At 46.0% G+C, this 27,078-nt stretch overlaps 1 protein-coding gene across 1 annotated transcript in view; it reads left to right on the forward strand.

Moving 5' to 3' along the window:
* GRID1 (glutamate ionotropic receptor delta type subunit 1) overlaps positions 1 to 27,078 on the forward strand; it is a gene marked incomplete at its 5' end in the record, with an annotated part of 686,402 nt that overhangs the window by 425,147 nt on the left and 234,177 nt on the right. Inside the window, one exon of the mRNA XM_080823657.1 lies at positions 10,504 to 10,557. Within this exon, the coding sequence (XP_080679783.1) occupies positions 10,504 to 10,557 (54 nt within the window). The remainder of the gene's footprint in view (positions 1 to 10,503; positions 10,558 to 27,078) is intronic.

A 27,078-nucleotide genomic window follows, 5' to 3' on the forward strand; every position in this document is an offset into this window, starting at 1 on the left:
ACCACAGATGCATTGTACTTTGAGAGAAGCTGTCTCAAAGCTGGTATAACAGTTCATATTGTGGATTCTAAAGATTATAGACCCTCCCCTTTCTCTTTTCACTGAATTTGCAATAGCCTCTCCTTATTCCCCAGGACCTCATAGTCCCTCCCATGGCCTCTCTGAATCACTTTAAGTGGGGCGAGAATGTCGAGATACGCTTCATGCCCCCTTTCCTGTGCAGGGCACCTCCCTGACTTTCCCATGTCACAAATCAGGGACTTGTTTCCTGACAATTGCCAAGCCAGAGAACTCCTCCCCAGCACCCTGAGGAAGAAGCAGCTCTTGTCTCTAGAACAGAAAAGAAGATATTTTTCTTTCTATTCCATTCTCCAAAAAGTCAGGCTCATAAAAAAGAATACAAATTACACCCAGCAGCTCTTATCAGCTTGGTAAAGAATTGCTACTTTCAACTTTATTGCCTTAAAAAGAATTCAAACGCTTCCATCTTTTAAAAACAATTTAGGTTGAGAAAAGGAATTAGATCCGTGTGCAGAAGCCGCTTGCCTGGCAGGATTTGAAGGGGTCACGGCATTAACCTTGAACGCTGATGCTTTAAATGAGTAGCCCGGGCAGTGTAAATGTTCTCCTGGTGGATATGTGCTGTGAGTCTGGTCTCTGGGGCTGACAGCCACACGAGGGGGCAGGCTGGTGGGGCCTTATGTGACCCAGCAGCCCTGGGAGGGAGTTTTCTGCCCCATGCCTTCCCTTCCTTCCACAGCCTCTGATGCTGTGGGTCCACAGAGCCAGTCTTAGGATGCAGGCAGTGCTGTCTCAGATTCTAGCATGAACGTCCAAATACTCATGGGAGGGAGAAGAAAACATTTTTAATCAGTTTTGGACTTTGCTTTGCTTATATCTGAAAATCACTTGAAGCTGGAGCAGAATCGCAGGTTGTATGAGAAATGGCTCAGCGCAGCCACCTGCCACCCAAGAGCTGTGTCCCTTGGCCTCTGGGGGACCGTGTCATGAGATTATGCACAACCGGCTGCAGAGGCTGGTGGCTGTTCTCTCCAAACCGGAGCATAAATAAGCTCAGAAATGATTTGTTCTATTGTGCATCTCGGTTCTCGAAAGAAATGGTGCCGTAGTGTCCATGCAGCCAATGGCAGGAACACCTTTCTTTTGCATGACACAAGATCTGATAGAAAACCTGCTCCTGTCGCCTCCCATCAGGACAAAGCCTGGGCGTCTGTGAGAGTGGATAGAACACAGAGGGCCTTACTGGGCGTCCGTGTCCTCCAGATGGCAGGGAGATTACGGACCACTTATTAAAATCCGAGTATCCATCATTTGCTACTCATCGGCAGCGCCTGGCTTTACTTCTCCAAGTTGCCCTTATTAAACAGGTCGTGCCTGCGAGCAGACTCCATTTCATTTTTCTGCTGATATTAACGTTTCCTCGTAAATTGTCCGCATGTAGCATATTCTCACTTTTTATCACAGTGAATTGCACTTCCAGCACAGCCCTGGAACCTGTCTCTATTTCATCTGAAGGATCCACAAATGATCTGTAATGAATCTTCATCCCCGGAGGCTGTGGGCTGGCACTCCTGCCCTCCGCACAGAGTGGGAAGGCGGCTGGAAAGAGCTGTTTATCTCAGACTTGATCAGCAGTGAGGACCCAGGCCGGGGAGGTCTGATGATTGACTGAAAATTGTTCAGTTCTATCAGATTTTTACATGTGTCTAGTCAATTATGCATGCTTTTTTTTTTTCACTAACAATGTAATAGTTTGTCTGAGATCAAAGGCAGTGTTAAAAAAAAACACAAAACTCGCCTAACAATATATACCCTCTCACCAGTGTTATGGTAATATCTTTTAAAATGCCGCTGATTGACCAGACTAGTCCGGAACTTACTGTGTTGTTAAGCAGAATGTATGGGAGGAGTTCAGCACAAATGAAGACACAATTATATCCCCATAGCAAGGCTCTAAAATTTGATCATGTTTCCATCAACTTCCAAAGGTCACGATGTCTTGCATTTATCCACCTTTCAAGTTCACTTTGTTTCATTTCACCTTCTTTCAGATGTGTCGAAAAAGGGTGCTATTCTCCAATACAGGCAGTACTTTGCACAGCACAGTGTTAACCAGAAATCGAGTGCGTATCCAGACTGTGCAAAATAAGGACACAGGTCCCGTGTGCATGGGTTTCTGTGAAGGCAGTACCAAGGGAAGAGAAAAGGAAGAGTAACCTGCATGTCAGTACCCCCTCTGACTATTTGGGGCTTCCTTTTTGTGCCCCTGGCCTTTGTCATTCTCAGCTTCAGGGAAATATGCAGGAGTGTGGGCCCATCCATTCACTGACTCCATAGACATCTTTCAGAGCTCCTTGTCTGCTCGTTGTCTGCCAGGTGCTATGTGGGGAAGGGTGTCTCGACTAGGCCTTAGGCCTTAGTGAGGGCTCTTCCCCACAGATAACTAGAGGACCGCCTGATCCCAGGGTTTGGAGGGGTGGGGTGGGATGGGGTGGCAGGAAACTACAGAATCCCGGACCGAACTTCGCAGAAATCCCTGTGTCTTCCCAGATGTTCTATCCAGGCTTCCTCACTCTCTGCATTGTCTCCCAGCTTGGCTCTTGCATTTGTGTGAAACATCCCCAGAAGTAACCGGAATGGGTTTGTCTTCACGTTGGCATGACACGCACTAGAGGGGCTGTTTGTGTGCCTCGGTGACACTGACTTGCAGGCAGCCTTTGGGCAGGTCTCCCCATCTGGCTGCTCAGATCAGAAACCTCTTTCAGCAGCTCGTCGTGAGGACTCACTGTGTGCAGGGCTTCCCTCAGGGTCTGGGGAGAGGAGGTGTTCAGAAAGTGCAGCAATTGCTCCCAGTCTACAGATGGTCCTTCCTCCAGCCTTTTCTAGCCAGCACCTTCCCTGAACTCGCAACAGCAGGCTCCGATTCCCCTCAGGCAAGGCCCTCTTAGTGTCCCTCGGAGCTGTGTTTGGAAGCAGGCTGAGTTCTGCCTCACTTTCTTCCCCAGATGGCCTTGTGTGGCTGGGTGCCATTGCCCCGTCTCCGCTATCCTTCAGCAGCCAACCTGCCCACCAATACACACATGCTAAGTGGCATGTCCGTGTGCTCAGGGGACTGTGGTTCCTGCTCCCGCCAGGGGCCAGGGCCCTTGGCTTCAAGGAAAACTCCATCAGAGTCGGGGTGAGGTGGGAACACATGACACATGCTTAGTCACAAGGGACTGTTTCTTGGGAAGGGCCTGGGACAAGAAATAGGAAAGGAAACCCACATACAGGTCAAGATTCCTTGGTGGGACCTAGAAGTAGGGATGGGCCCGTAGTAGGAGCCACCAACTTGGGCAGAACATTAAGGCATTTTCCACTGAGAACATAGAGATGGGGCTAAGGTAAACAGGAGAAGGAGCTGGGCCAGAATCTCGGGCCCTTTTCTCGGGGGGGCAGGCCTCTTGGAAGCCCAGAGTGACCAGACATAGTTCAGTGACAGCTGTCCTTTATGGGCTTCCTTGTGGTTCTGTGCTATCGCTTCTGAACTTCGGGGCCTGAGCATGGCAGCTGCTTTGCTGATTTTCTTGTAAATGGGTTCCTCAATCACCCATGATCTTGTGGCCAGCGACTCCCCTTCTTTGCAGATCCGGGGCACCACACTCCCTCACTCTCCAGAGGCGTGACAAGTACAGAGAGATTTGTTCCTAAATAGCATGCTGTTGCAAAGGCTGTGGTGGGTCTTTAAAGTTAGTGTGCTACCCATCCTTGGGAAAATGCCAGCTCTGCGCTCCATGGGGGGAATGCTCTGAAATGTTACGAGTTGGGATTTTAAAAAGATGCTAATTGTCGACAAGTTTTCATTATCTCGGGTTCCCAGTGTTGGGGGTGCCTAGAGAAGTGGCCAACAATTAACACATACATAAATAATGGGTGGCATTTGCACTTTGTGGAATAAATCCTCAGCGATGCCGCTGGAAGGCTTCCATGTGGAGGTTTTGTCCCACTCCATTTGTGATTCCTTTAGGCCAAGATAAAGTGAAATGGGCTCATGCTTAAGAAATGCAAGTGGCATAATGGTCTCTGGCTGATGAGTACAAGTTAACCTGGAGAAGGAAGGCATTGTTGCTGGTCATGGCATTTTCTCCACTATGAGAAAAAAGATCATTTTGTCCCTGTTGTGAGGGGCTGAGCCCAGGCCTGAAGGCTTGTGTGCTTGCCCTGACAGCTGTTGAGGCCTTTTGAGGAACAGCATGACCGAGAGAAAAGAACTCAAGCTTTGGAGACAGACAGACCCAAGTTCAAATCCAGCTCCTGCCAAGTACTAGCAGAGGGTCCTGGGTGAGCTGTGAGGCCAGATCTAGGTCCTGGTTCCCCATCCCCATTTGGAGTTGGGGAAATGGAGTATTGAAGTATCTGGAGGGGTGCTTGACCAAAGGAGATGGCTCAGACTCGGTCCTGGGTGAATGGCTTAGAACAGACGCCGGAGACCAGGCTGGAGGCACTTCCTGCAGTTGCTAAGAACAACTGTCTTCTTGGCCTCTTTTTAGGCATTTGGATATTAGAGCTGATCTCCACCTCCATATGGCCAAGGGGACTCTCCTGTCCTGTCCAGGCGAGCCACCCTGCATCTACCATCCCCGTCAGCACTAGGGGCTTCTTTCTGTCTAGAGCTTTGGGGAGCTCGGAGCTGGCTTCGGTCTGCACCTACTTCTCTATGGAAGCTGTGGAACCAGGGTGGCTGAGGAGCCAGGACAGGATCCAAATGTCCCCTGGCCCCCGGGGGGCCTGCAGGAGGGCATGTTAGTGTCCCGTGTCCCTTATATTCCAGCTCTGTGATGCACTTGGCCATGGGAAAACTGCCATTGGCCTGAGGTTCAGACAGGGGCTGCTGCTCCTGCAGAAGGGGACGTATTCCCTTCCCCAGGTTTGGGAAGGACAGCGGCCTTGCACTTCCTTAACCGATGTCAGCTGTGACAGTGTGTGCTGGTGTATGGGTGTCAGACAAGTGTAGACACCTAGCTCTGCCTCTGGAAGGGATGCCCTCACCACTGGCAACCTGTGTCCACTATCCCAGCACTTTCTATGGGCTGCGTGCCACAGTAAGCTCCTTGGGTCTTCTATTGAAAGGGGGCTCAAACAGGAGTCAGCATGAACCTTTGGAAGTTTCCACCTTTTTTCATCTCTTCTTCTAAAGTTCTCTGTTGGCCAATCTACGGATGGACACAAGAGCTGGGAAGTCGGTCACTGATGGTTTGGCAAAACCTTGCAAGACTCACAGCAGCAGCTTAACCAGGGCTGCCAGTTTGGGTCTACCGAGACGTGGTTCCTGCCTCCTGCGGGGTCTAGGTAGAGAACCTGCAGTTGCTCAGGACTCTGTCACCTGTCACTGCATTGTTTTGAGGGTTGTCCCACAGCCATGGTGCCCAGCTCTGGTAGAGAAACCCAACTGCAGGAATGCAACCTCCCTACTTGCTGGAGGTGAGTGACTGGAGCCCACCCTGGCCAGAAGGCCAGTTGCACTCCCTTCCCCACCCATGGAAGGGAGGGCTGCCCTCTATTTGCCTGGTTAGCTCAGTGCTTCTCTGCTAATGCTGATAGTGCTACAGAGCAGACCTGCTGTGGTGCCAGCATGAAGGGAGCCCCACATTGTGCTGCCTCGGAGGGTCTGTGGACTCATGGTGGAGACAGCGCTCATCATTCTGGCCATGTTGTGTTTATTGTCAGTCGTCTTGGCACTGTTGGCTCCATGATGGCACGGACGAGGCTCCTGGCTCACACCTGCCTTCCAGAGAGTTAGGACAATAGCTGGTGTGAAGGAGGCACAGTCTGTTGAGTGAAGGACAGAGTGGATGAGACTATGTACATCTACCCATTCAAGAAGCCTCTGAATGATGAGCAGGCTGGAGACTCTTGAGTGGAAGGAATGGGAGGGACCTTCATATTCACTGCTTATCTATAGTGAGCTCCATTCTGGGCCAGGAGCTTCACAGGTAATTTCATTTAATTCCCATGATAACCCCAGGGTGGGAGGTATTTGTCTCAGGTTGGGTTCCCGGAAGCGGACTCTGAGGCAAGGACTCGTGTGACAATGATTTATTAAGAAGTGTTCCCAGGGGAATTAAAGAAAAAAGAAAAGGAAAGGCAGCAAGGGAGTGGGAATGTGGGACAGGGAAATGAAGGAAGCCAGAGTGGGCGTGCTTGCAAGTGATGCAGTTTGGGTGTGGTCCCACGGAGAGTTTCTGGACCCAGCTGCGCTCACACGTGGAACAGTCCCCATCTGGGAACAGGGCAGCTGGGATCTGTATATGTGATGCTCTCAGTCCTCGGTTAGGGGTGTAAATTCCCAGGCAGTGTGAGAGCTGTGCAGGGTTCCAACAGCCCGAGCCATGGGTGTCTGCCACTGGGCGTGAACACACGCAGGGAGCCAGTGTGCTCAGAAACCCTAATGGAATTCAGGGGGAACGTGGGCAGAGGATCGAGAGCCCTGTTGGCATTGAAACGCCTTATAGGCGTGGAGCTGCTGCGCAGGGAGGTGGAGTAGCTCACCCAGGAGCCCACGGCTAAGCTGTGCCAGAACTAGGATTCGAACACGTTCTGCCCGCCTGCTTCCCCCTGACCCCGCTGGCTCTGCCATGGAAGAGAGGGCTTGGCTGCACCTGCTGCAGACATGGCTGGGGAGGAAGATGGAAGGATGGCACTTATATGGGGAATTAGAGGTACTGGGAGGGACATTGCCCACTGGGCTGTGAGCATTTAGGGCTCTTCCCATGGAGCTGGCAGCTCTCCAGTAACGAGTGGGGTGGGGGGAGGTTGGAGAGAGGTGTTCCTTCTAAATCTGCAGTAGCTTCTCCTTTCTATCTAGCCCAGCTTCTGTGTAAATTGCATCCTTTAGAAAAGGCTGCAGCCAAGCGCTATTTATCTCTGTGTGGGGGAAAAGAGGCTTAACAAATTAACGGAGCTTAATTGGTGAGGAAAGTAGGACAAGAAAGTTGGCCAGTTGTCCTGTGGGGTTTTCTGATCAGTTCTCTCCATCAATATCTTTCATGCGTGCATCTGAGACCAGGTGGGACAACTCCTGAGAGGAGCCAGGGTCCCAGCTGTTCCCTGGGACTTCCCGGCAACTGCGTCATGTCCTCTGCACGGTGGGCTTCCTTGGGTAACAGAGGACCGTTCACCGGCACAGGTGCATCTCTACCTTCAGATTCGCAGAACTAAACATTCTGGAGCAGGGCTCCCAGCTGCGGAAGCCAAGAGTCAGGGTGGGAACTCTGAAATAACACAGGACCTCAGGCAGATCGCTATTCCTGGTGCACCGGGACCCCAAGGAGTGGGGCCCCAAGGTCTGCATTTTTAAAAGGTCCCTAGAAGGTTCCTACATGTGGCCAGACTTTCCAATCATTGCTTCAGAACAGCCGTGCTGGGGGAGTCTTGCCCCTCACCCATGGTCAGCCTTCCTGCTGATACGTAAGTCCTTTCAGGGACATGCTGTTCACCTTCCACTCGGGCACATCCCCTCCATGAGACCTTACTGCTCCTGAAGCAGCCCGTTCCCTCTTGAACCACTCGGAAAGTCAGAAAGTTCTGTCTTCTATTGAGTTGATACCTCCCTTTCTGGTTCCTGGAGACCTTGGTCCTAAACCAACTCTGAGAGCCCCTGAAGAGCAGCTTCATTCTCTCTCGAACATGACAGTGCTTCATGTGTTTAGAGGTGCCTGTACTTTCCCGGCCACACTCCATGACCAAATCCTGTCTGCAATGTCGCACGTTGAGTGCGGTGGCCCATTAGTCAATGCCCAGTCCCTGCCTTTCCAGGGTTCCTTATTCGGCAGTGTGGCTTCCAAGTCTCATCTCCCCAGATGCCCTTCTGTTCCTAGAAACCAAGGGCTTTGATCTCAGCCTTGTTAAGCTGCCTCTCTTTAGAATCAGTTCAGTGTTCTAGCTTTCTGAGATAGAATGACACGCTCCCAGCGCTATGTCCTATACAGATCTGTTGAGTGTGTCGCTGGTGTCCTCCATGTGAGCATTAAGGGAATGCTGAGGTGTTGGCAATGGAGGCAAGCCAGAGCCCAGCAGAGTGCTGCAGCATGTTCCCAGAGCACCCTGTGTCCACGTCTCCTTCCCACACCTCCTCCCCAGGGCTCCGGGCTTCTGAAGACATTCCTGAAGGTCTGTGTGGGGAGGCTTATGGTTGGGTGGCTGGGACTGCACTTGGACGTGCTCTCTCCCCCTCATCTGAGGGTCTGAGGCACCTCAGAAGGCGGCTGGCCCGGAAGTCCTCACAGCTTCTGGGGAAGGGGGGCTGGTGTATAGAGTGAGTAGAATGGGGAGAAAGCATCTTCAGGACATGGCTCCACAGGGGCCTGGTGTCTCTGGAGCTCCTTTCTTCCACGTATAGGAGAGAGAACACTTGGAGCCTTCTTGCTGGGGTAGGGGACAAAGCAGCCTAGGCATTCTTAGACATAACTCATTTATCCTGAGGAAGAGAGTGTTTCGAGGGGGCATGGCTCATGAGGAGGAGGACTTGTGTGGCTAGAGAAGATTTTCAGGATCCAAGCATGTGGGCGAGTCAATGAATAAGGGTGGAACCTGCAAAGGGTGGGGATGACCACTTCCTGCCTCTGCTTTGTGGGAAAGGCTTGGGACTGGGATGGATGCCATTCCATTTTCTGTATTGACTGCTTCTTGAGATTGAGGACTGAAGATATTGGCAGGAGAGAGGAAGCAAGCGTTACCTATTTTTTTTTATAGCTGAACAGAGACTGGAGTGGCTAAAGGACAGCCAGTGAGGGGAGTCCCCTTCCAGCCCAGTCTAGACTCCCCTCCTCACCTGTCTTCATAGGGGTCATCACCCTCTCACTTCTGGAGAAGGAGAATTCATGTCCTCCCCCAGAGATGGCCCAGAAAGACTCCTCTGTCCACCTTGGTGTCGTGTGGGAGTTATCTGTGAAGGACTGGGCTGCTGAGCTGGCTGGGGCACTCCCATGGGCTCTCTTTCCACATGCTTGCTGTCTTGGTCAGCAGACTGATTCATTCTCCATGTAGATGACGTCCTAACAGAAACCCTGTGCACCGGCAGTGCTATGGTCTAGCTCCCACATATGGCTGGGTCGCTAGTACAGGCAGGCTCTTTACCCCTCTGTGCCTCATGGTTAAGAAGAATGAGTCATATCTCTGTGTACTGATGAGGAAAGATAGTCTTGATACACTGATAAGTAAAAAAATGACAGATGCAACCTGATGTGTAGGTCATGATTCCAGTTTAATAGAAGCACGTGCCTGATAGGTGTATGTAGATATGTACCACAGCCTTCTAGAAAGGGACACCTCGGACAACCTCTGGAGGATGAATGCAAAGGGATAAATGCGGCATTTTCACCAATTTAGCACGTTTTAAAAAATGGGGCAGGGTTATGGGATGATTTTGAACATTTTTTCTATATTTTTGCAAATAAAAAAAGTAATAAAAATGACATCATAAAAGTACACACACACAAAGAGGACAACAATCTGATAGCTCTCTCCAGGTTCCTAGATGACTTGGCACAGTGCCTGGCACTCAGCAAGTCCTTGACACATGCTAACTGGGAGAATTCTTACCGGACAGGCTTGACAATGACCGGTTCCTTCTCTCCTTTCAATCTGTTGGATTTCCAAATAAAGGAGGGTAAAAGCACCCATAAAACACCTGAGAAACAATAAAAAGTGGGGTCCTATCTGCCTTGCCCTCTTAAGCTTCCTTCGTGTGTTCAACATCAGTGTTCATTCGCATATTGAACACTATGTGCTGGTTATAGTGTAAGGTTCTGGGACAGAACCGTGACCACCCAAGATGCGGAGACCCCAACTTGGTGAAGGAGATCGACGATATGAAATAGATAAGCTGCTAACTATTCACGTACCGAAACTGGAAGTGCGATCAATAAATAGAACAAAGTGCTAGAAGAGAGAATGATGGGGCGGCGGGGGGGGGGGAGTGTCACCACCCAGAGACAAGAAAGAGTCAGTTCTATGGGTCTTTTGTGGTTCTTTAGAACTAAAGGCAGCTCTGAGCCCCAGCAGAGGCACCTCTGTGTCCCAGGTGTCGTTCAACATGGCTGGATGAGCTGCCATACATCCCTCGTTCCAGATTCCTGATGCTCTAGCCTCTGGCAGTCGTGAGAATCATCCCCCAAGCTCCCCTCTAGAAAGGTGCTCTCCAGGAGAGGGGAGGAATGCCCCAACTTGTGGTGGCCTTGGGATGCCTGCAGGAACTGGAGCTTCCGACGTGCTCGGGGCTGGTGCACGAGAGCTTAGAAGAACAGCAGGAAATCAGATGTCTGTGTTCAAATGATGCGTCTTATAACTAAGGCAGCCAGGGCTGACCCCAGGGGATAGCATGTTTTGCAAAGAAAAAAATCTCCAAGAGCAATGTTTATCAAACCCCGTCTCGGCAATCATCCTGCGTGTCTGCCAGCTTCTGGCTTGCTTCTGTTCATGTTTGTTTTCTTTTTCTCTCTGCAGGCCGTGGAGACCAACCTGGCTTCCAAGGACAGCCACTGGGTTTTTGTGAATGAGGTAAGAACCCCAGAAGGCCGAGGGGCACAACCTGCACCGAGACCCCTTCCCCTTGGGAAAGCTCAGAGGGATGCCATGGGGTCCAGTTCTGCCCTGGGGTGCTGGAGTGAATTCCAGGGCTCCACTGTAGGACACAGGGGTTCAGAGAATTGGATGTGACTGCCGAGATGCTCACGTGGAGCAGGTGGGAACCAGAGAAGGAGTCGAGACTGGAGTATGTGAAGAAGGCGGAAGCCGAAGGGCAGTGGCTTCAGGCATGGGGTGTGCGTAGTGAGGGAAGGCAGCCGGTCAGGGATCAGGGGCTGGAGCAATTAGGGCAGGTTAGAAAATGGGGCTCAGAGGGGATGGGGCAGAGGAATGAGGAGGGGATGGAGGAAGCTGAATTTCATGCAGGAGTTGCAGGTGTGTGTGTTACCTGGTGAGTGTGTGTATGCGTAAGAGTGCATGTGTGTGAGAGTGTGTGATAACGTGTGTCAGCCTGTGTGTGAGCACGTATATGGACATGCACGTGAGTGTGTCTGTGCATGCACACACCTGTGTGCAGCTGGAGGGGGCAGGAATCTGTATAACCATTTAAAGGAAGTAAATGGAAAGTGTCTTCTATGACAGGCCATCCCACTGCTTTGGGCCCTGGGAGGAGGGGGAGCACTGATAGTTCACTGTGGCCTGGTCTGCTCTTCATCAGTGCCCCGTGACTGGCCCTGGCCTCCTCCACGCTATAGACATGACATGTGAGTGGCCTGTGACCACCCGCCCTGGCTCTCCTCAAGAACCCCCTGTGCCCACATGCCCATTTGGGAAACCCCGCCAGGGCAGCCTGTGTGACCCCAGCATGCTGTTAACAGAGCTGATTCTAGAAGGTGGTTCCTGGTGCCCCTTTCAGCAGGCCTTGGGCCCTCAGCTGCTCCTAAATTAACTGATCAATTTCTAATGGGCTCATTCGAGGAGATGCAAAGTTTATTATGTAGGCAATTTATTCTTTTATGATGTGTGTTTCTTCATTAGCTCAGTGTTCTATGGTTGAAAGAGTTCTGGGTGGCTTATTTTAATAATTTTGCAGGTAGTATCAGATAGTAACTCTTGCAAGGCCTACTTTTCATGGCTTTTCTCCATAAATTCACATCTTATTAGCTCTTCAAGTCAGGCCAGTTGGAGACATGCAAGGTAACTGTCCATTTGCCTCGGGTTGTGGATGGTTGTGCTCCTAATGAGGAGGGACGTGGTGGCCACCGACCTATTCTTCAGAGCCCAGTGGAGTGCTCCTGGGTCCTGGGGAAGTTCTAATCCTCTGGGCTTCACCAGCTTCTCTCCAGGTTTCTCAAAGTCTGGGTTTCTTTGTCCCAGAGAAGGGAGCATTCCATATGCCTCTTAGGGCAAATGTCTGGTGCTGACTGCAGTTTTATGATGACTTCTCCAAACCAGGTAGCCAGTGTTTCTCTATTGCCAGTCTTCAAAAAGGGCTCTACTTTTATGTTTCTAACTTGCATATTTTTCCTTCCCTGCATCTGACCCTCTCCAGGGCCCTCTGTCCCTCCTGATTCCTTCTTCAGGGCTGGGGGTAACTTAGGTATGGCTTGTGGTGACATGCCCGCAAGGGCATTGCTGGGGCAGCTGGACCCCAGGAAGGGTTACCAGGAAGGGTTACCAGGAAGGGTCAGGTGTGGACACGGATGTCAGCCTCACCCAAGAGGATTGCTATGTGACTCCCTTGGCTACGTGTGTCCTCCTCCAGAAGTGACCTCCCCTGCTTCTCGGCTTCCTTTTCTATGGGAGGCTCTTCCTCTTGAGAGTGAAGAATATCGCCTACTCTATTTTGATCACCCATTATGTGCCAGGCACTTGTCAGGGCATTTTATGTTTGTCCTCAACGACAACCCTGTATAACAGTTGTTATCATCCCCATTTTACGGACGGGAAAGGACAGGCTCAAGAGGTTAAATCATTTTCCCGAGGTCATACAATTATTCAGTGGTGCATTTGGGACACTGTAGGAAGACTGTCTGACTCCCAAGCCCTTTCTACCAAAGGACGTCATCATGCATGAGGCCCTGACCGAGATCCTTGTGTTTGGGGTCTGATTCTGTAGGGCTCAGGTATGGCACTGATGAAGATACCCCTGGCTTTCTTGTCAGCTCACGGACATTCTTGAAGTCTATGATCTGAAGGTTGGTTCCTCCATAAAGCTTGGACCCTTGGACCCCAGTGTGGTCTCTGGTTAACAACCAAGATGTTCTCTTAATTGCATGTAGACGTGTCATCAGGATACAGCCATATTCAGAACTTCCCTTTCCTGTTACACTCTAGCCCTACTGGAAACAAGAGTCCTGCTACTTTCATGACAGTCGATAGTCATATCATTCTGGGCTCTTTCTAAATACAGAGCCATGGACAAATTTTCCCAGTTGCTTTTCTGTTTGTCATACATGATAGGTAAAATAAGGCGGAAAGAAGAGAAGTAGGGAAAGCCCTTTGTGGTTCCAACATGGTCTCCAGAAGTCAGAACCTCTCCTGGGGCGCCATCTTCTCATTTCTTGAGCTGCTCCCACTTCTCTGGAGGAAGTTCAGTTTGTCTGACAGGGTCGGGTTTGTGCCTCTTGGCTCCACATCTTTCCCTGGGAAGGCCTGCCCTGTGGTCCCCAGCTCTGCTCCAGCCTGTCTCATTCCTCATAAACTCTGTCCTCCAGTTTCTCCCTCGGTATCTGACTCGCTTAACGTGTTTTCCTGGATTCAAGATAAACACTCAATGGCACAGGCCTTTGTTTTTTTGCTTTTATTTTTTTCCTTAATGGGGTGGTTTTCTTAATATAGCTACCCCTTCACTGGTGAATATTGGTGTTGTATGTTTGCGGTCTGTTTCATTTGGAGAGTGGGTAATTGGATGCAAAGAAAGGCTTGTGAGTCTGTGAGCCTCACTGACAGTGTCTAGTTTCTGCAGGTCTCTGGGTTTGACTGTGGGGATACTGGCAAGCAGATGTGCTTTTGGGTATAAACTATATTTTTATTGATTGGTTGAATTATATGTTAGCTTGGAGGAGGGTAGGGATTTGAAAGAACCGTGGAAAGCTGAGTGAACCACTAATCAAGGTGGCTACTAGGTCATGAGTCCCTTGAAGACATGGCCAGAATTCAGCTCATCACTGAATTCCCAGTGCCCCGTGCGAGGAGTATATTCTTAGAAAGCTTTGGTTGAAGGTAAGTCAATATACTTAGGGTAGAGCAAGTTCCTTTGAAGAGCATTTCCTAGGAGGACTTCGAGGAAAGCCAAAGGCAACAATTAAACTGAAGACTCAGGGGTGGAGGGGACCACTCTGGGTCATTCATCAGAAGGTGCCAGTTGAGGACCAGTCAGACTTGACTGTGGATGAGCTAGCCAGTTTCTGGAACCTCTTCTCTTGCTGGTCTGGAGTACTTCCTCTCCATCTGGCTTTCAGCAGATCCCAGGTGAGCCAGTGCTTAGGACAGGTGTCCTCAATGCCAGGTGGAGTCAGAGAATGGCCTCTCCACAAGGATCTGTCTCTTGGGAACCTTTTGGGGGAAATTCTTTTGTGGAGTATATATACAAATTTCCAGACTCTTCCAGAACTAAGCTTGATTGGGACTCTGGTGCTCTGTTTGTTGCTGAATAGCTCAGATTGTTAGACTGATTCTTCCATCAAAACATCAAAGCATGTTTTGATGGAAACAGTTGCAAATGTTTAGAAAGTACTGCAGAAGCTCATACATAACCCTTGTGCTTAGGTTTCTCATTGAGTGAGGCTCTGAGCTGTGGTCTGTGGAAGAGACAGAGTTGGAAGGCCCCTCACACCCCTGCCCCATTTCCAGCAAATGCCAATGACCCCCACATCCCATGTTCATTCCAGACCTTGCCTCTGAGCTCCAGACCCAGAGATCCAGATGCCTTCTGGAGTCAGCTGCTTGGAAGCCTCTTGACCACCTCTAGCTCAGTGTGTCTTCCTCTAAACTCATCAATACCCCGTATCCGGTTCTCACTCAGTGTTCCAGTCCCAGGAGCCAGTGCCGCCTCCACATCTTCTGGTTGGCCCGCTATGCAGTGGAGAAAAGCCAACATCATGGGCCCTCCCTCAGAACCTGTCCAGGATGACTCTGACCACACCTGTGCACCCTCATTTACTTCTTACCCTTCTTCTCACTCCCGTGGCTCATCCCTGCAAGTAGATGAGTGACTTATTTCCTATATTTATTTTCTTCTCCTGGCTCTAGATTTTGCTTTTTCCTGGCATGCTCTTCCTGAATTGCTGTTTGCCAAGGACTTACCTTTCCTGCAGGGGTCTGCTAAACCTCTCCTTTGCCAAATGGTCTTCCTGGATTTCCCCATTTTTCATTCTCCTACCGTTGTGCCCTTCTTGGCCCAGCTATGATACATTGGGACTTTGGTGCATGTGCCTAATTCCCTGAGCAGCCTGTAAGTGCACCTCCTTTCCCTCAGGCTTCCTAGAGTTTCCAGCACAAGGGACTCACTCATACACAGGCTCCTCCTGCTGCTGGTCTGCTTCCTGCTTCCTCACATTCACTCTGCTTGTCTAACTGCCTATGTGTGGGAGAAGAGCATTTATAACCATTCCAACCCTTTACAGACACAGAAAGCCATCATCCTGCTCTGTGAGCTACAGTTGTCAGCACCCCCTTTCCCTGTGCTTGCGCGTCCCATGGCGTACAAGCTCTTCCTTTGAGGTGCCCCCCCACCAGCCCCCGGTCCAGGCCATTAGCCAATGACAGAGCAGCCAAGGAGAAAGGCAGAGGAAATGCTGGCTGGGTTCCTACAGCAGTCTCCAAATTGCGTTTGGGAACATATGTTCTGCTAATCTCTAGGTGCTTTGTGGAAAAAGCTTCTGTGATCAAAGAGGGTGGCTAAGTTCAAGTTCAAGAGTGAGAGACAGGTGTCTCCTGCAGGCCTCTTCAGTCTCAGAGGCAGGCCTTGCTTTCCAGGGTTGAGGCTGTGCACTCTGTCGGCTGCATATGCTTTTGTTCCAAACGCACTTGGGCTTTTTCTCTTGATGTGCTCCCCTCTACTCTTGAATGGGTCATTGGAAGGCGGTGGAGTGTCAGGGCCCACAGGATCGAATTCATTCCTCCATGTGACTCATGGTGTTGTTCAGGAGTCAATCCCAGAGCCCTCCCTGTGGTCTTAGTTTCTGCCCCCACCCTTGTCATACAGAGCTGCCCTGAGTGTATCCTTAGAGATCGCCGCCAGCACCTGACATGCGGGGTCATCCCAGTGTCTGGACCTCTCCAGCCAGCCTTTGCCCAGAATGCCTTTGTGTTGTTGGCCCTCAAGCTTCAGCTCCCACCTTGTTGCTTTCACTGGTTTGCTACCAACACCTACTCCGTGAGGATCCTCCAGGTGCAGACCTTGACCTGGCCCAGAGGGGATTTCCCTCAATGGTCCAGAGAATGAACGTCAGTCCAGACTTCCAAATCTTCCCTACCCTGCCCCCAACACTCACTGAGTTAAAGCACATGAAAATGAGATTAGGCTACACACGAATAATGTGGGGGAAAGAAATGCTAATGCACTAATTGAAGAAAACAAGAAGAAAGACCATGATATGAATGCAGAATCAAATAGCTTTAAGAAATCTCTATTTGGGACACAGAGAGAGGTCGGGAAAAGATTTAATTTTTTTTCTTCCTTTCATTTTGAAGACTCCAATTCTGTTTGGATATTAAGTCCCTGTACCATTTACTGTCTACAAATTTAATTTAGTAACACTCCAAACCAATTATGTTTGTTGTAATTGAGCTGATTGTTTGTCTCCTCAGCCCCACTGAGGAGCGCTGGAGGACAGGGACCACATCCCACCCACCTCTGTAGCCCCTGCTGGAAACCTGGAGCAGAGAGTAGGAGTCGCCATTTATCAGACATTACAGTTCTGGCACTGTTTTTCCAGGATCACTCCTTTCATCTATTTTTTTTTACTTAAAAGTGTACAGCTTTATTGAGGTTTAATTCACATACAATAAATGCACATATTTAATGTACAGTTGACATTTGACATATGAGTGCGCCATGAGCTGTGACCACAAGGAAGATAGTGAACATGTCCATGACCCAGAAAGTATTCTTCTGCCCCGTGGTAATCCCACCCCCAGCCCCATCATCTCCCACTCACCAGACAATAACTGATCTGTTCCCAGCGCTATAGATTATTTATATTTTCGAGAGTTTTACGTATATGGAATCATACAGTATGTACTCTTTTTTTTTCTGTTTTGCTGTGGCTATTTCCATCCAGGTCATTATTTTAAGATTCACCCATATTGCAGTGTATACCAGTAGTTCCTTTTCTTAATTGATGAAGGGTATCCAAATGTATGGATACATCACAATTTGAATATCTCTTTATTCATCGATGGACATTGGGGTTGTTCTAGATTTTTAGTGATTAAAAATAAGGCTGTTATCAATGTCCATGCACAGGCCTTTGTATGGACATTTACTTTCATTTTTCTTGGGTACATATTTACAAGCAGAATTGCTGGACCGTGTGGTAGATGTACGTTTAATTTTTTAAGAAACTTTCAAGTTGGGTGAGAATTCCAATGGCTCCACATTGTGTTAAGTAGTTGGTTTGATCAGGTTTTTGATATTAGCCATTGGACTGGTATGTAATGGTTCCTCATTATCATTGTAATTTTAATTTCCCTAAGGACTCATGATGCTGAGCATCTTTTCTTGCAACTATTTGCCATCTATATCTGTATTTTTCTTAGTGGCGGGGGGGGGGGTGCGGGGAGCTGAGGTCATTGATTTGAGAACTTTTTCTTTAGTGCTATTAACTTCCCCTCAAGTGATTTAATGGCATCCCCCAAATTTTGTTATGTTGTGTTTTCACTGTTATTCAGCTTAAAGTATTTTCTGTATTATCTTTTGGTTTCCTCTTTGACCCATGGGTTGTTTAGAAGTATATTGTTTAGTTTCCAAATATTTGGGGATTTTTAAAGGATCTTTCTCTTATTGATTTTTAATTCAGTTTCATTATTGCCAAAAAACATAGTTTCTATTACTGGCATCTTTTAAAATTTATTGAGACTTACTTGATAGTCTAGTATATTGTCTTCCTGGATAAATGTTTTATGCGCATTTGAAAAAGATGTGTTATCTATTGTTGTGTGGAATGTTCTATAAATGTCAATTAGGTCAATTTAGTTGGTGGAGTTGTTTATTGTCTTTTGTATCCTTGATTTTTTTTGTCTACTTGTTCTATTAATTATTGAGAGGAGTATCAAAATATTCAACTTTAATTGTGAATTTGCCTGTTTCTCCTTGCAGTTGTAGCTTAATGTATTTTGAAGCTTTGTTACAAGAGGCATAAATGTTTAGAATTTTATGTCCTGTTGATTAATTGATCTGTTATCATTACAAAATGACCTTCTTTATCTTTCTGCTCTGAAATGTTCTCCACTCTGAAATATAATTTGATGTTACTGCAGCTATTACAGATTTATTTTGACTAGTGTTAGCCTAATATATCTTTTTCCATTCTTTTACTTTTAACCTACTTGTTTCTTTGTGTTTAAAATACAACATGTTTCTTGAAGGCCATTCATACTTGGATCTTGCTATCTTATCTGTTATAACACTTGGCCTTTTAATTGCAGTGCTTACATAATTTACATTTAATGTGAGTATTGCTATGTAGGTATGGCTTCTTCATCTGGAAGCCAAATGAAGAAACCATTTCTTCCTTCCTTCCTTTTTTCTTTTTTTAAAGATTTTCTTTATTTATTTGAGAAAGGGAGAAAGAGAAAGAGAGCATAAGCAAAAGGGGCAGAGGGAGAGGGAGAGAGAATCTTAAGCACCCCGCACTGAGCGTGGAGCCCAACGTGGGGCTTGATCTCATGACCCTGAGATCATGACCTGAGCTGAAATCAGGTCAGAGGCTTAACTGTCTGTGCCACCTGGGCACCCCTGAAGAAACCATTTCTAAGGGGATAGAGAGACCACTGATGTCAAGTGCTGCTGTCATGAGGATGTGATGACACAGGGGGTTAAGGGTGGAATGGAGTTGGAGAGCCAAGTCCCCAGGTACTTAACGTGTATTATTCCATTTTACAGATAAGGAAACGAGGGCTCAGAGAGATGGGTTGACTTTCCAATGTCACTTAGGAAGTGGCAGAGTCAGGATTTGAACTTAGGGGTGGGTGACTCCAAATTTAAGAAATATATACCCTCTGCCATGCTGTCTCTCCCTTACCTTTCCCCCTCATACTTAGCACTAACTAAACACTAAATGCATGGCTGCATGACTGAATACCAGTCATATTTGAATGTTTTCATCATTTGGAAGTGGTGGAAAGTCTTATTATAAAACTTTTATTATTTATTATTAGAGTTCTTCCCTTTAGGTGATTTTACATATTAGCACCTTGTTTTCCGAGACCTTCTGTGGAAATGATGAATGTCTCCTAAAAAAACCCAAAAGATTAAGCTAATACACATCCCATGAGTAGTATTTGAAGGGAACAAACCATATTTACTAGAAATGTACTTCCGCTCTCTACTCAGAGTGAATCTACTTTCCTTTCTCAGCCCAAAAGGAATTTGTGAAATTTAACACTTGTGGTGACAGATATATGAGGAAATTGTCATTGTGGGACATCCTTCTTTGGCCCTTTTCAAAGCCCCCTGGGAAGGGTGCTTAGAGCTGCACCGATGGGTTTGGGACGGTATTAGAGAACAGCGACGTACCATCGTGTTTTAGATCAGTCACCATGGATACCTCTTTGACTCTGGACAAACTGTTTTACTTCCTTCCTTGAACCTTATTTTCTTCATCTGCTCAATAGGGTTCCTGATAGCTACCTCTTAAGACAGGCGTGCAGATTAAACGAGATAACTCACCCCAAGTGACCCATCACAGGGGTCTGGCCTATAGCAAGCACTCTTGAAGGAGAGTTCCTCTTAACAAATCACTACTGTCCTGTGGGAAAGTTCATCTTTAGAATTTAATCAAGGAAATATGTAACAGGTCAGTGTATGACTTTATGAGGAGTGCCAGGGGATGGAGACATGGCTTGACTTATCATTGAGGTGAACCTGAGTTATAATATTTCTAACTGTGTGTTCGGCTTGCTGGGGCCCTAGTTCTCTCTTTCAAACTCCTACACATCCTTTAAAACTCAGCCCAAATGACCCTCCCCTCACTTTGCAACACCTGTGAATTGCTTCCATACCTTTCTTTATTCCAGACACCCCAAAGAACTCGGGCTGTGATTCTTCGGTGGTCCTTAGCTCTTCCCCTATGTCCTGTCTCCCTACCAGAATTTGCAACTCTTGCCAATCTGTAATTCTTTTCTCATGCATGTACCAAATACCTGTGAGGCACTGGGGATGCCCAACACCTTGGAGAGATACGCTCCTCACCTTCAGAGAATTTATGGTATGGGGGAGAAAAGTGTGCTCATGGATCACTGACCTACAGCAGCTAGGCAATGCTTGTAGAGGCCACTCCAGATCCTCTGCGATTTGCAACCAAGTTCAAGCTCCCTGCAGACAGAACAGCTCATCCAGATTCCTACCAGTGGCGTGGAATCAGACTCCATGTTTTAGATGTGAGTCAACTGTCCCCAACAAGTACATTGTCGTTTTGCAGAGTTTTGACAGAAGGATGCTTGGGAAAGGGAGTGCTGACACTTAGGGAGTTTTAAAAATAGCTTTAATTACCGCGTGCGGCAAATGTATCTGAAAACTAAAGGTTAGTGTTTACCCTTGTGCATTCCTATCCATTGCTTTTCCCACAAATGGGTTCTGATGGATTCCGATGAACTCAGTACTTGTGCCAGAAAGATCCTATTATCTGTGCCTTCTACCCTGTTATTACACCTCCTTTGCCAGGCTTGATAATCACCATGTACCACACGGAGAGGCGAGAAGTTAGCACGTGTGCGCATGCGTGCACACAAAGGGCTGCTGCCTTTGCGCAGCGTGGGGGACTCGCAGACCCTTCGCAGGAGTGTGTTTTTCAGAACCAGAGCGTGGAAGCAGAGGTGGAGGCCGGAGACAATTCAGACCAGAGAAACTTCTCCTGAAGTGACTTAAATAATGTTTGAGGGCTCACAGAGACCAGAGGCTTGGTTTGCGTTATTTTTCCCACTGTCTCAAACCAGAGGATGTTCTGTACACTGGGGCCACCTGTGTCTTAGAGCTGTTGGAGAATCCCAAATGAATATTGTCAAATTTCAGAAAGGGGAGTGAAGAAACCCTTTATTTGTCAGTGACTAGAACTAGGATGTGGTTTCCTGCAGCTTGTTGGCTGCAGAAGTGATGAGGGGCTGCGTCAGGTGCTCCCTGCGCCTGGTACTCCTCCCTGGTCAGGTGCAGAGTGGGGCTCCTGGGCAAGAATTGGGGAAGAGCCCACCTTCTGAGGCTAGTGGGGGTCTTAATGGCCTTTCTCTACCCTTAGGTCTCTGCTTATTTGCTGTGGGGCATTGCAAAAACAGTGAACCGAGTTGTTGCCTTCAAAAGCAGGGAAACTTACATTTGAGTACCTACTGTGTGCAGGCCCTGCTTTGGAGCTTTATAGACGTTATTTCAAAACAAATTATATTTATCCATGAAATCCCACTTAAAGGGATTTTGAGAGAAATTTCAGAACCCATTCAAAGTGAGAATTTTCAAAGTGAGAAATTTGAACCCGTTTATAACAGGTATCTTCCTCCTTGCCCTCATGAAGGTCATGCAAAGGTCCCTGGATTCTGTACTGTCAGTATTAATCATAGAAAATCTCTGTAGATAGATACTCAGGAAGTTCCAACACTTAGGGTCTCAAGCCTGGGCATGGAGATTTTTTCCCCTTTTCTGGGTGTGAAAGACCCCACGCATTGAGCACAGCCTTCCTAAGTGACTACGACTACCAGCTAGGGGCACCTGGGTGGTTCAGTGGGTTAAAGCCTCTGCCTTCGGCTCAGGTCATGATCCCAAGGTCCTGGGATCGAGCCCCTCATTGGGCTCTCTGCTCAGCAGGGAGCCTGCTTCCTCCTCTTTCTCTGCCTGCTTCTTCTCTGCTTACTTGTGATCTCCATCTGTCAAATAAATAAATAAAAACTTAAAAAAAAAAAAAGTTACTACCAACTACTCCTTTCTGACACCCTACCTTGGATTAATGTGTATCAGGGGATGGGTAGACCCACAAACCCCTCTTCTGTCTCCTTCCCATCTCAATGGGAACTTTCTTGGCTCAAGCCACTTTGACCACTCCCAAACCCTAAGCCACAGAGGCTTCCCCACCAACATCATTGCCAAGTTCATGTATTTGCTGAAAGAAAATATCTTGGGAGAAAGAAGAGCATAAACTTCCTGGAGCATAGGGTGTTGCTTGCTTCTGTGTGTGTACATGGGCACATGCATGGTAGTGAGAGAGGGGCTGGGATAGAAGGAAAGCAGTGGAAAATTGCTCTTTTTTTGGTGACTCTTCTACTAGTAAAACAGAAGACAGATTAACATACTAATAAATTATCCTTTCCAATAGCCTTATATATGTAGTTTATTTTGCCAAATTGAGGTTTCTCTGTTGTGTTTTGTATCCTACTGCTTTCAATTAATAATGTGTAATTCACGTTTTATCATGTCAGTAGCTAGCATGGGGAATAATATTTAATGGTCTTGTAGTAGTTTGTCATCTGGAGGAATCATAATTTATGCAAATCATCTCCATTTTTGGAAACTTAGGGTAATTAATGCTGTTGTATATAATGCTGCAATTCACGTACTTGTACCTGGGTCTCATGTGTCTCTGATTCCGAGTGATGGTAAAAATACTGTTCCAAGGTGTGGGAACTCTCAAGGAGCCTGAGCCCCTTTCATCAGAGTACTCTGTCTCATCCCACTCTTTTGTCTTGTGAGCATGAATATAACCGTTTTTCATCTTTACCAATATTATAGATAAAAAGGCTCACTGCATTGTATTCATTTGTATTTCTTTGCTTATTAGCCAAGCCAAACACTTTGAACATTAAGTTTTTTGATCATACTTGTTTCTAATTTTGTGACTTAGCTGCTCATGTCCTTTGTGCAGATGTATTCATCCTTTTTTATGTGACTGGATCCTTACAGTGACCTTCTGAGACAGCTATTACTAACACTGGAGTCAAGAGTACAAACCTGAGGGTCAGGAAAGGTCTAAGGTATCACCACCATATAAAGAGAAGCAGGAATTTTCAGCTCACATTGATTTTTTTTTTTTTAAAGATTGTATTTATTTGAGAGAAAGAGAGAGAGAGAGAGAGAGAATGAATGAAGAGGAGAGGGAAAGAGAATCTGAAGCAGTTTCCACACTGAGCAAGCCCAACATGGGGCTCGATCCCACAACCACGAGACCACCACCTGTGTTGGACACTTAACCGACTGAGCCCCCCGGGTGCCCCAAGCTCATATTGATCTTGTTCAATGTGGTGGTGCCTTTGAGCCAGCCTAGTCCTACGTTAAAGGGAGATACAGGTTCATTTATGTATTTTAAGGGCCAAAATAAGTTGTATGTAATTTAAGTGTCAAAATAAGTCTTCCAATTCTTATATTGGATTAGAGCATTTTTGTTCCTGAATCAAAACTGGATTTTGCAACTTAAAGTGACATCAAGTTTTCTATTAACCATAGATAATACACAGAAGTTGTGACACTTTCTCTAATTTGTATCCAGTAGAAGGGAATGAGCAATGCCAATGGGCCCATAGTAGGCTCATAAAGTATCACAAGTAGGCAGAGAGGCAGGCAGAGAGAGAGGAGGAAGCAGGCTCCCTGCTGAGCAGAGAGCCCAATGCGGGGCTCGATCCCAGGACCCTGAGATCATGACCTGAGCCGAAGGCAGAGGCTTAACCCACTGAGCCACCCAGGCGCCCCTCATAAAGTAGTTTTTATGATACAAGGCAGAGAAGCTTATAGAAGGCCCTGGCTCTGTTTTTTGGTATTTGTCAATGGCTCCAGGGAAGCACCTCCAAGAAGACTTGTAGTGAGGGAGTAAACACCCTCCTTTCTCTTATGGGGAGTGGAAGCGTGTCCATGTTCTCTTTTCCTCCTCAAAGAAATGCTCCTCACTAAATCCTCTTTCCCTCAATTTTGACTCTTCTGGTTGTTGTTGTTGTTGTTCTTGTTGTTTATAGCCTCCTTGTAGGTGAGAATATTAAATTATTAATATAAAGTATAATTGACATTAAAAATACCACACAATTTTATGGGTTATGATTTGGAGGTTTTTTTTTTTTTTAAGATTTTACTTATTTATTTGAAGGGAAAGAACACGAGAGAGAGAGAGAGAGAGAGCACAAGCAGGGGAAGAAGAAGACAAAGGGAGAAGCAGGCTCTCTGCTGAACGGGGAGCCCGATGCAGGACTTGATCCTAGGACCCTGGGATCATGACCTGAGTAGAAGGCAGCCACTTAATTGACTGAGCCACCCAGGTGTCCTGATTTGGAGTTTTGACATATACACTTGTGAAACTATAACCATGGTTATGATAATGCACCTTTCTATTACCCACAAAAGATGTCCCCACATAACCAGTTTCTCTCTCTCCACTGCAGTCCCAGGCAACATCTGATATATTTTCTGTCAGTGTAGATTACTTTGCATTTCGAGGACTTTGTATTAATGTAATCATACAGTACATACTCTCTGTCTAGCTATTTTCACTCAGCATAATTTTGAGATGCATTCATCTTGTTAATATAGATTGATGGTTAATTTTTGTATATGGTGTGAGGTAAGGGTTGAGACTAATTTTTGCTTTGTTTTGATTTATTTCTGTGGATGAATATTTAATTGTTTCCCACCATTTGTTGAAAATAATCTTCTTTCCCCTTTGGATCATTTGTAGACTCTCAATTGGCATTCAATGTTTGGATCTATTTCTAGATTCTCTCTTCTGTTTCATTGACCTATGTGTCTATCTTCATGCCAGTGCCGCACTTCGTAACAGTAGCTTTCTGAAATCAAGTGGAGTAAATTTTCCACCTTTTTCTTCTTTAAAAATTTGCATTAAGCCTTCTATATCCTTCACATTTTCATAGGGCTGGGACTAGGATGAGACAAGCAAGGCACGTAAGGCACAAAATATAGGAGGGAATTCACCCTCAAGTTTGTGCAAGCACCACAGCTTAGTTCTGGCCCTGCATTTCCATACAGATTTTAGGAAAAGGCCTGCTAGGATTTTAATTTCATTTGTATTGACTCTAGAGATAATCTGAGGGAGAATTGAGTGCTTGACAATATTGAGTCTTCCAATCCTTGAACAAGGCTTATCTTTTCATTTATGTATATCCTCCTTAATTATTTTCAGCAGTGTTCTGCAGTGTTAAATGAATAGGTCTTGTTAAATTCATCCTTACATTTCTAATATTTTTGATACGATTGTAAATGGTGCTGCTTTTTCAATTTAAGTTTACAGTTGTTTGTTGCTAGTGTGTAGAAAATACAAATAATTTTTGAATATTGACCTTATATCTCACAATCTTGCTAAACTTACATATTGGTTTTAATGGCTTTATTTGCAGATTTACTGAGATGTGCTCTACGGACAATCATGTTACATGTGAATAAAGACAGTTGTACTTCCTTTCTAATCCAGATCTCTTTGATTTCTTTTTCTTGCCTTATTGCACTGGCTAGAACCTCCAGAGCAATGTTGAGAAGAAGTAATAAGAGTACATATCTTTGTTTTCTTCCTGATTTTAGGGGGATACCTTCAGCTTCCTGCCATTATTTTTGATGTTACAAATAGGTTGATCATTGATACACTTAATCAGGTTGAAGAAGTTTTCTTTTATCCTTGGCTTACTGAGCATTTTTAATAGAATTAGTAATTGGATTTTGTCAAATGTTTTTTATGCATCTATTGATATATTCACATAGTTTTCCTTTTTTGTATTCTGTTGCTATGGAGTACTAAATCGATTCATTTTCAAGTGTGAAACCAACTTTACAGTCCTGAGATGAATCCCACTTGATCATGATGTTGCTGGGTTTTATTTTGTTTTGTTTGGAGTTGTTGAATTTACACTTAGATAAAGTATTAGCTAATATATCTTAAGGAAGTTTTGTATCTATGTTCATGAGGGATGTTAGTTTGTAGTTTTCTTATCTTGTAAACCCTTTGTCTGGTTTTGTTATTAGGCGAGTACTGACCTCCTAGAATAAGACTGTGTTTCCTTCTCTTCGGTTTCTGACGGAATTTTTGTAGAATTGATATATCTTCCTTAAACATATGTAGAATTCACAAGTGAAGATATCAGGCCCTGAAAGATTCCCTACGTATCCACCCATCTCCACGATGGGAAGATTTTTAACAACAAATCCAGATACTTTAGTAGAAATAAGGATAATTAGCTTATCTTTGTTTCCCCTAAGTGAGGATTGGTAGTTTATACCTTTCAAGGAAGCTGTCCATTACATCTAAGTTTCCTATAGTTCTGATATGCTTGTAATAAATTCTCCATCTTTTGTTTTTCATTCCTTAAAGATGTCATTTTAGTGACTTATGGTTCACCTTGTTCCTGATGGGAGATCAGCTGTCATTCTTATCTTTAGTTTTCTCTGCATACTGGATCTTTTCCCTCTGGTTGCTTTTAAGATTTTTCTTTTTCTCTCTGATTGTGTACTTGGGTGTGGATGTCATCAAATTTATAATTGTTTGACCATTATTTCTTCCAATATTTTTTTCTGTCCTTCCCTTTCATGGATTTAAATGACATGTATACTAGATTACTTGAAATTGTTCCAGTGCTCACTAATACTCTTGCTTTTTCACAGTCTTTTTTTTTTTTTTTCCCCTGTGATTCATTTTGGGACTTTTTGTTTTGATACTTTCAGGTTCATTTATTTTTCTTCTAATCTGCTGTTGATTTTGTCTAGAGTAATTTTCATCACAGACATTGCATATTTTATTTGCAGAGATTCAATTGTGTCTTTTATTTTTCTCCCTATCATGTACATACTTTCCTCTATGTTCTTGAACATATGGTGTGTGTTTATACTATTTATAATATCTGTTTTAATGTCCTGTTCTACTAATTCTGCCAGCTGTATTATTTCTGGGTCTGTTTCCATTGATTGATTCTTCTCATTATAGATAGCATTTTCCTGTTTCTTTGCATGCCTGGTAATTTTAGATAGGATGCCAGACATTGTGAATTTTATATAGCTTGGTGCTTGATTCTTCCTTTAAATACTTCCTTCCTCTGCTTCTCCCCCTTGGACAGAGTTAAGTTATTTTGGAGCATTTTGATTTTTTCAGACCTTCTCAGAAGCTTTGTTAGGTCAAAACCAGTTTTAGTCTGTTGCTAATTTGACCCATTATGGAGAGTTGGTAAACCTGATCCTTCCTGGTGATCCTTTCCTTAGACAGGAAGTTACTTTACTCACATGCACTAATGAATACACTGCTAAAGACTTAAAGGGAACTTTCAGTAGATTTCTGGAGGGCATTTTTTTTGTAGTTCTCTCTTCTCTGGAATTCTGCCTTATGAATTGCAATTGTGTTGGCCTCCTCAAAACCCAAACTCTCTTCAACT

This window comes from Martes martes (assembly GCF_963455335.1).
Source record: "Martes martes genome assembly, chromosome: 14".
NCBI lineage: Eukaryota > Metazoa > Chordata > Mammalia > Carnivora > Mustelidae > Martes > Martes martes.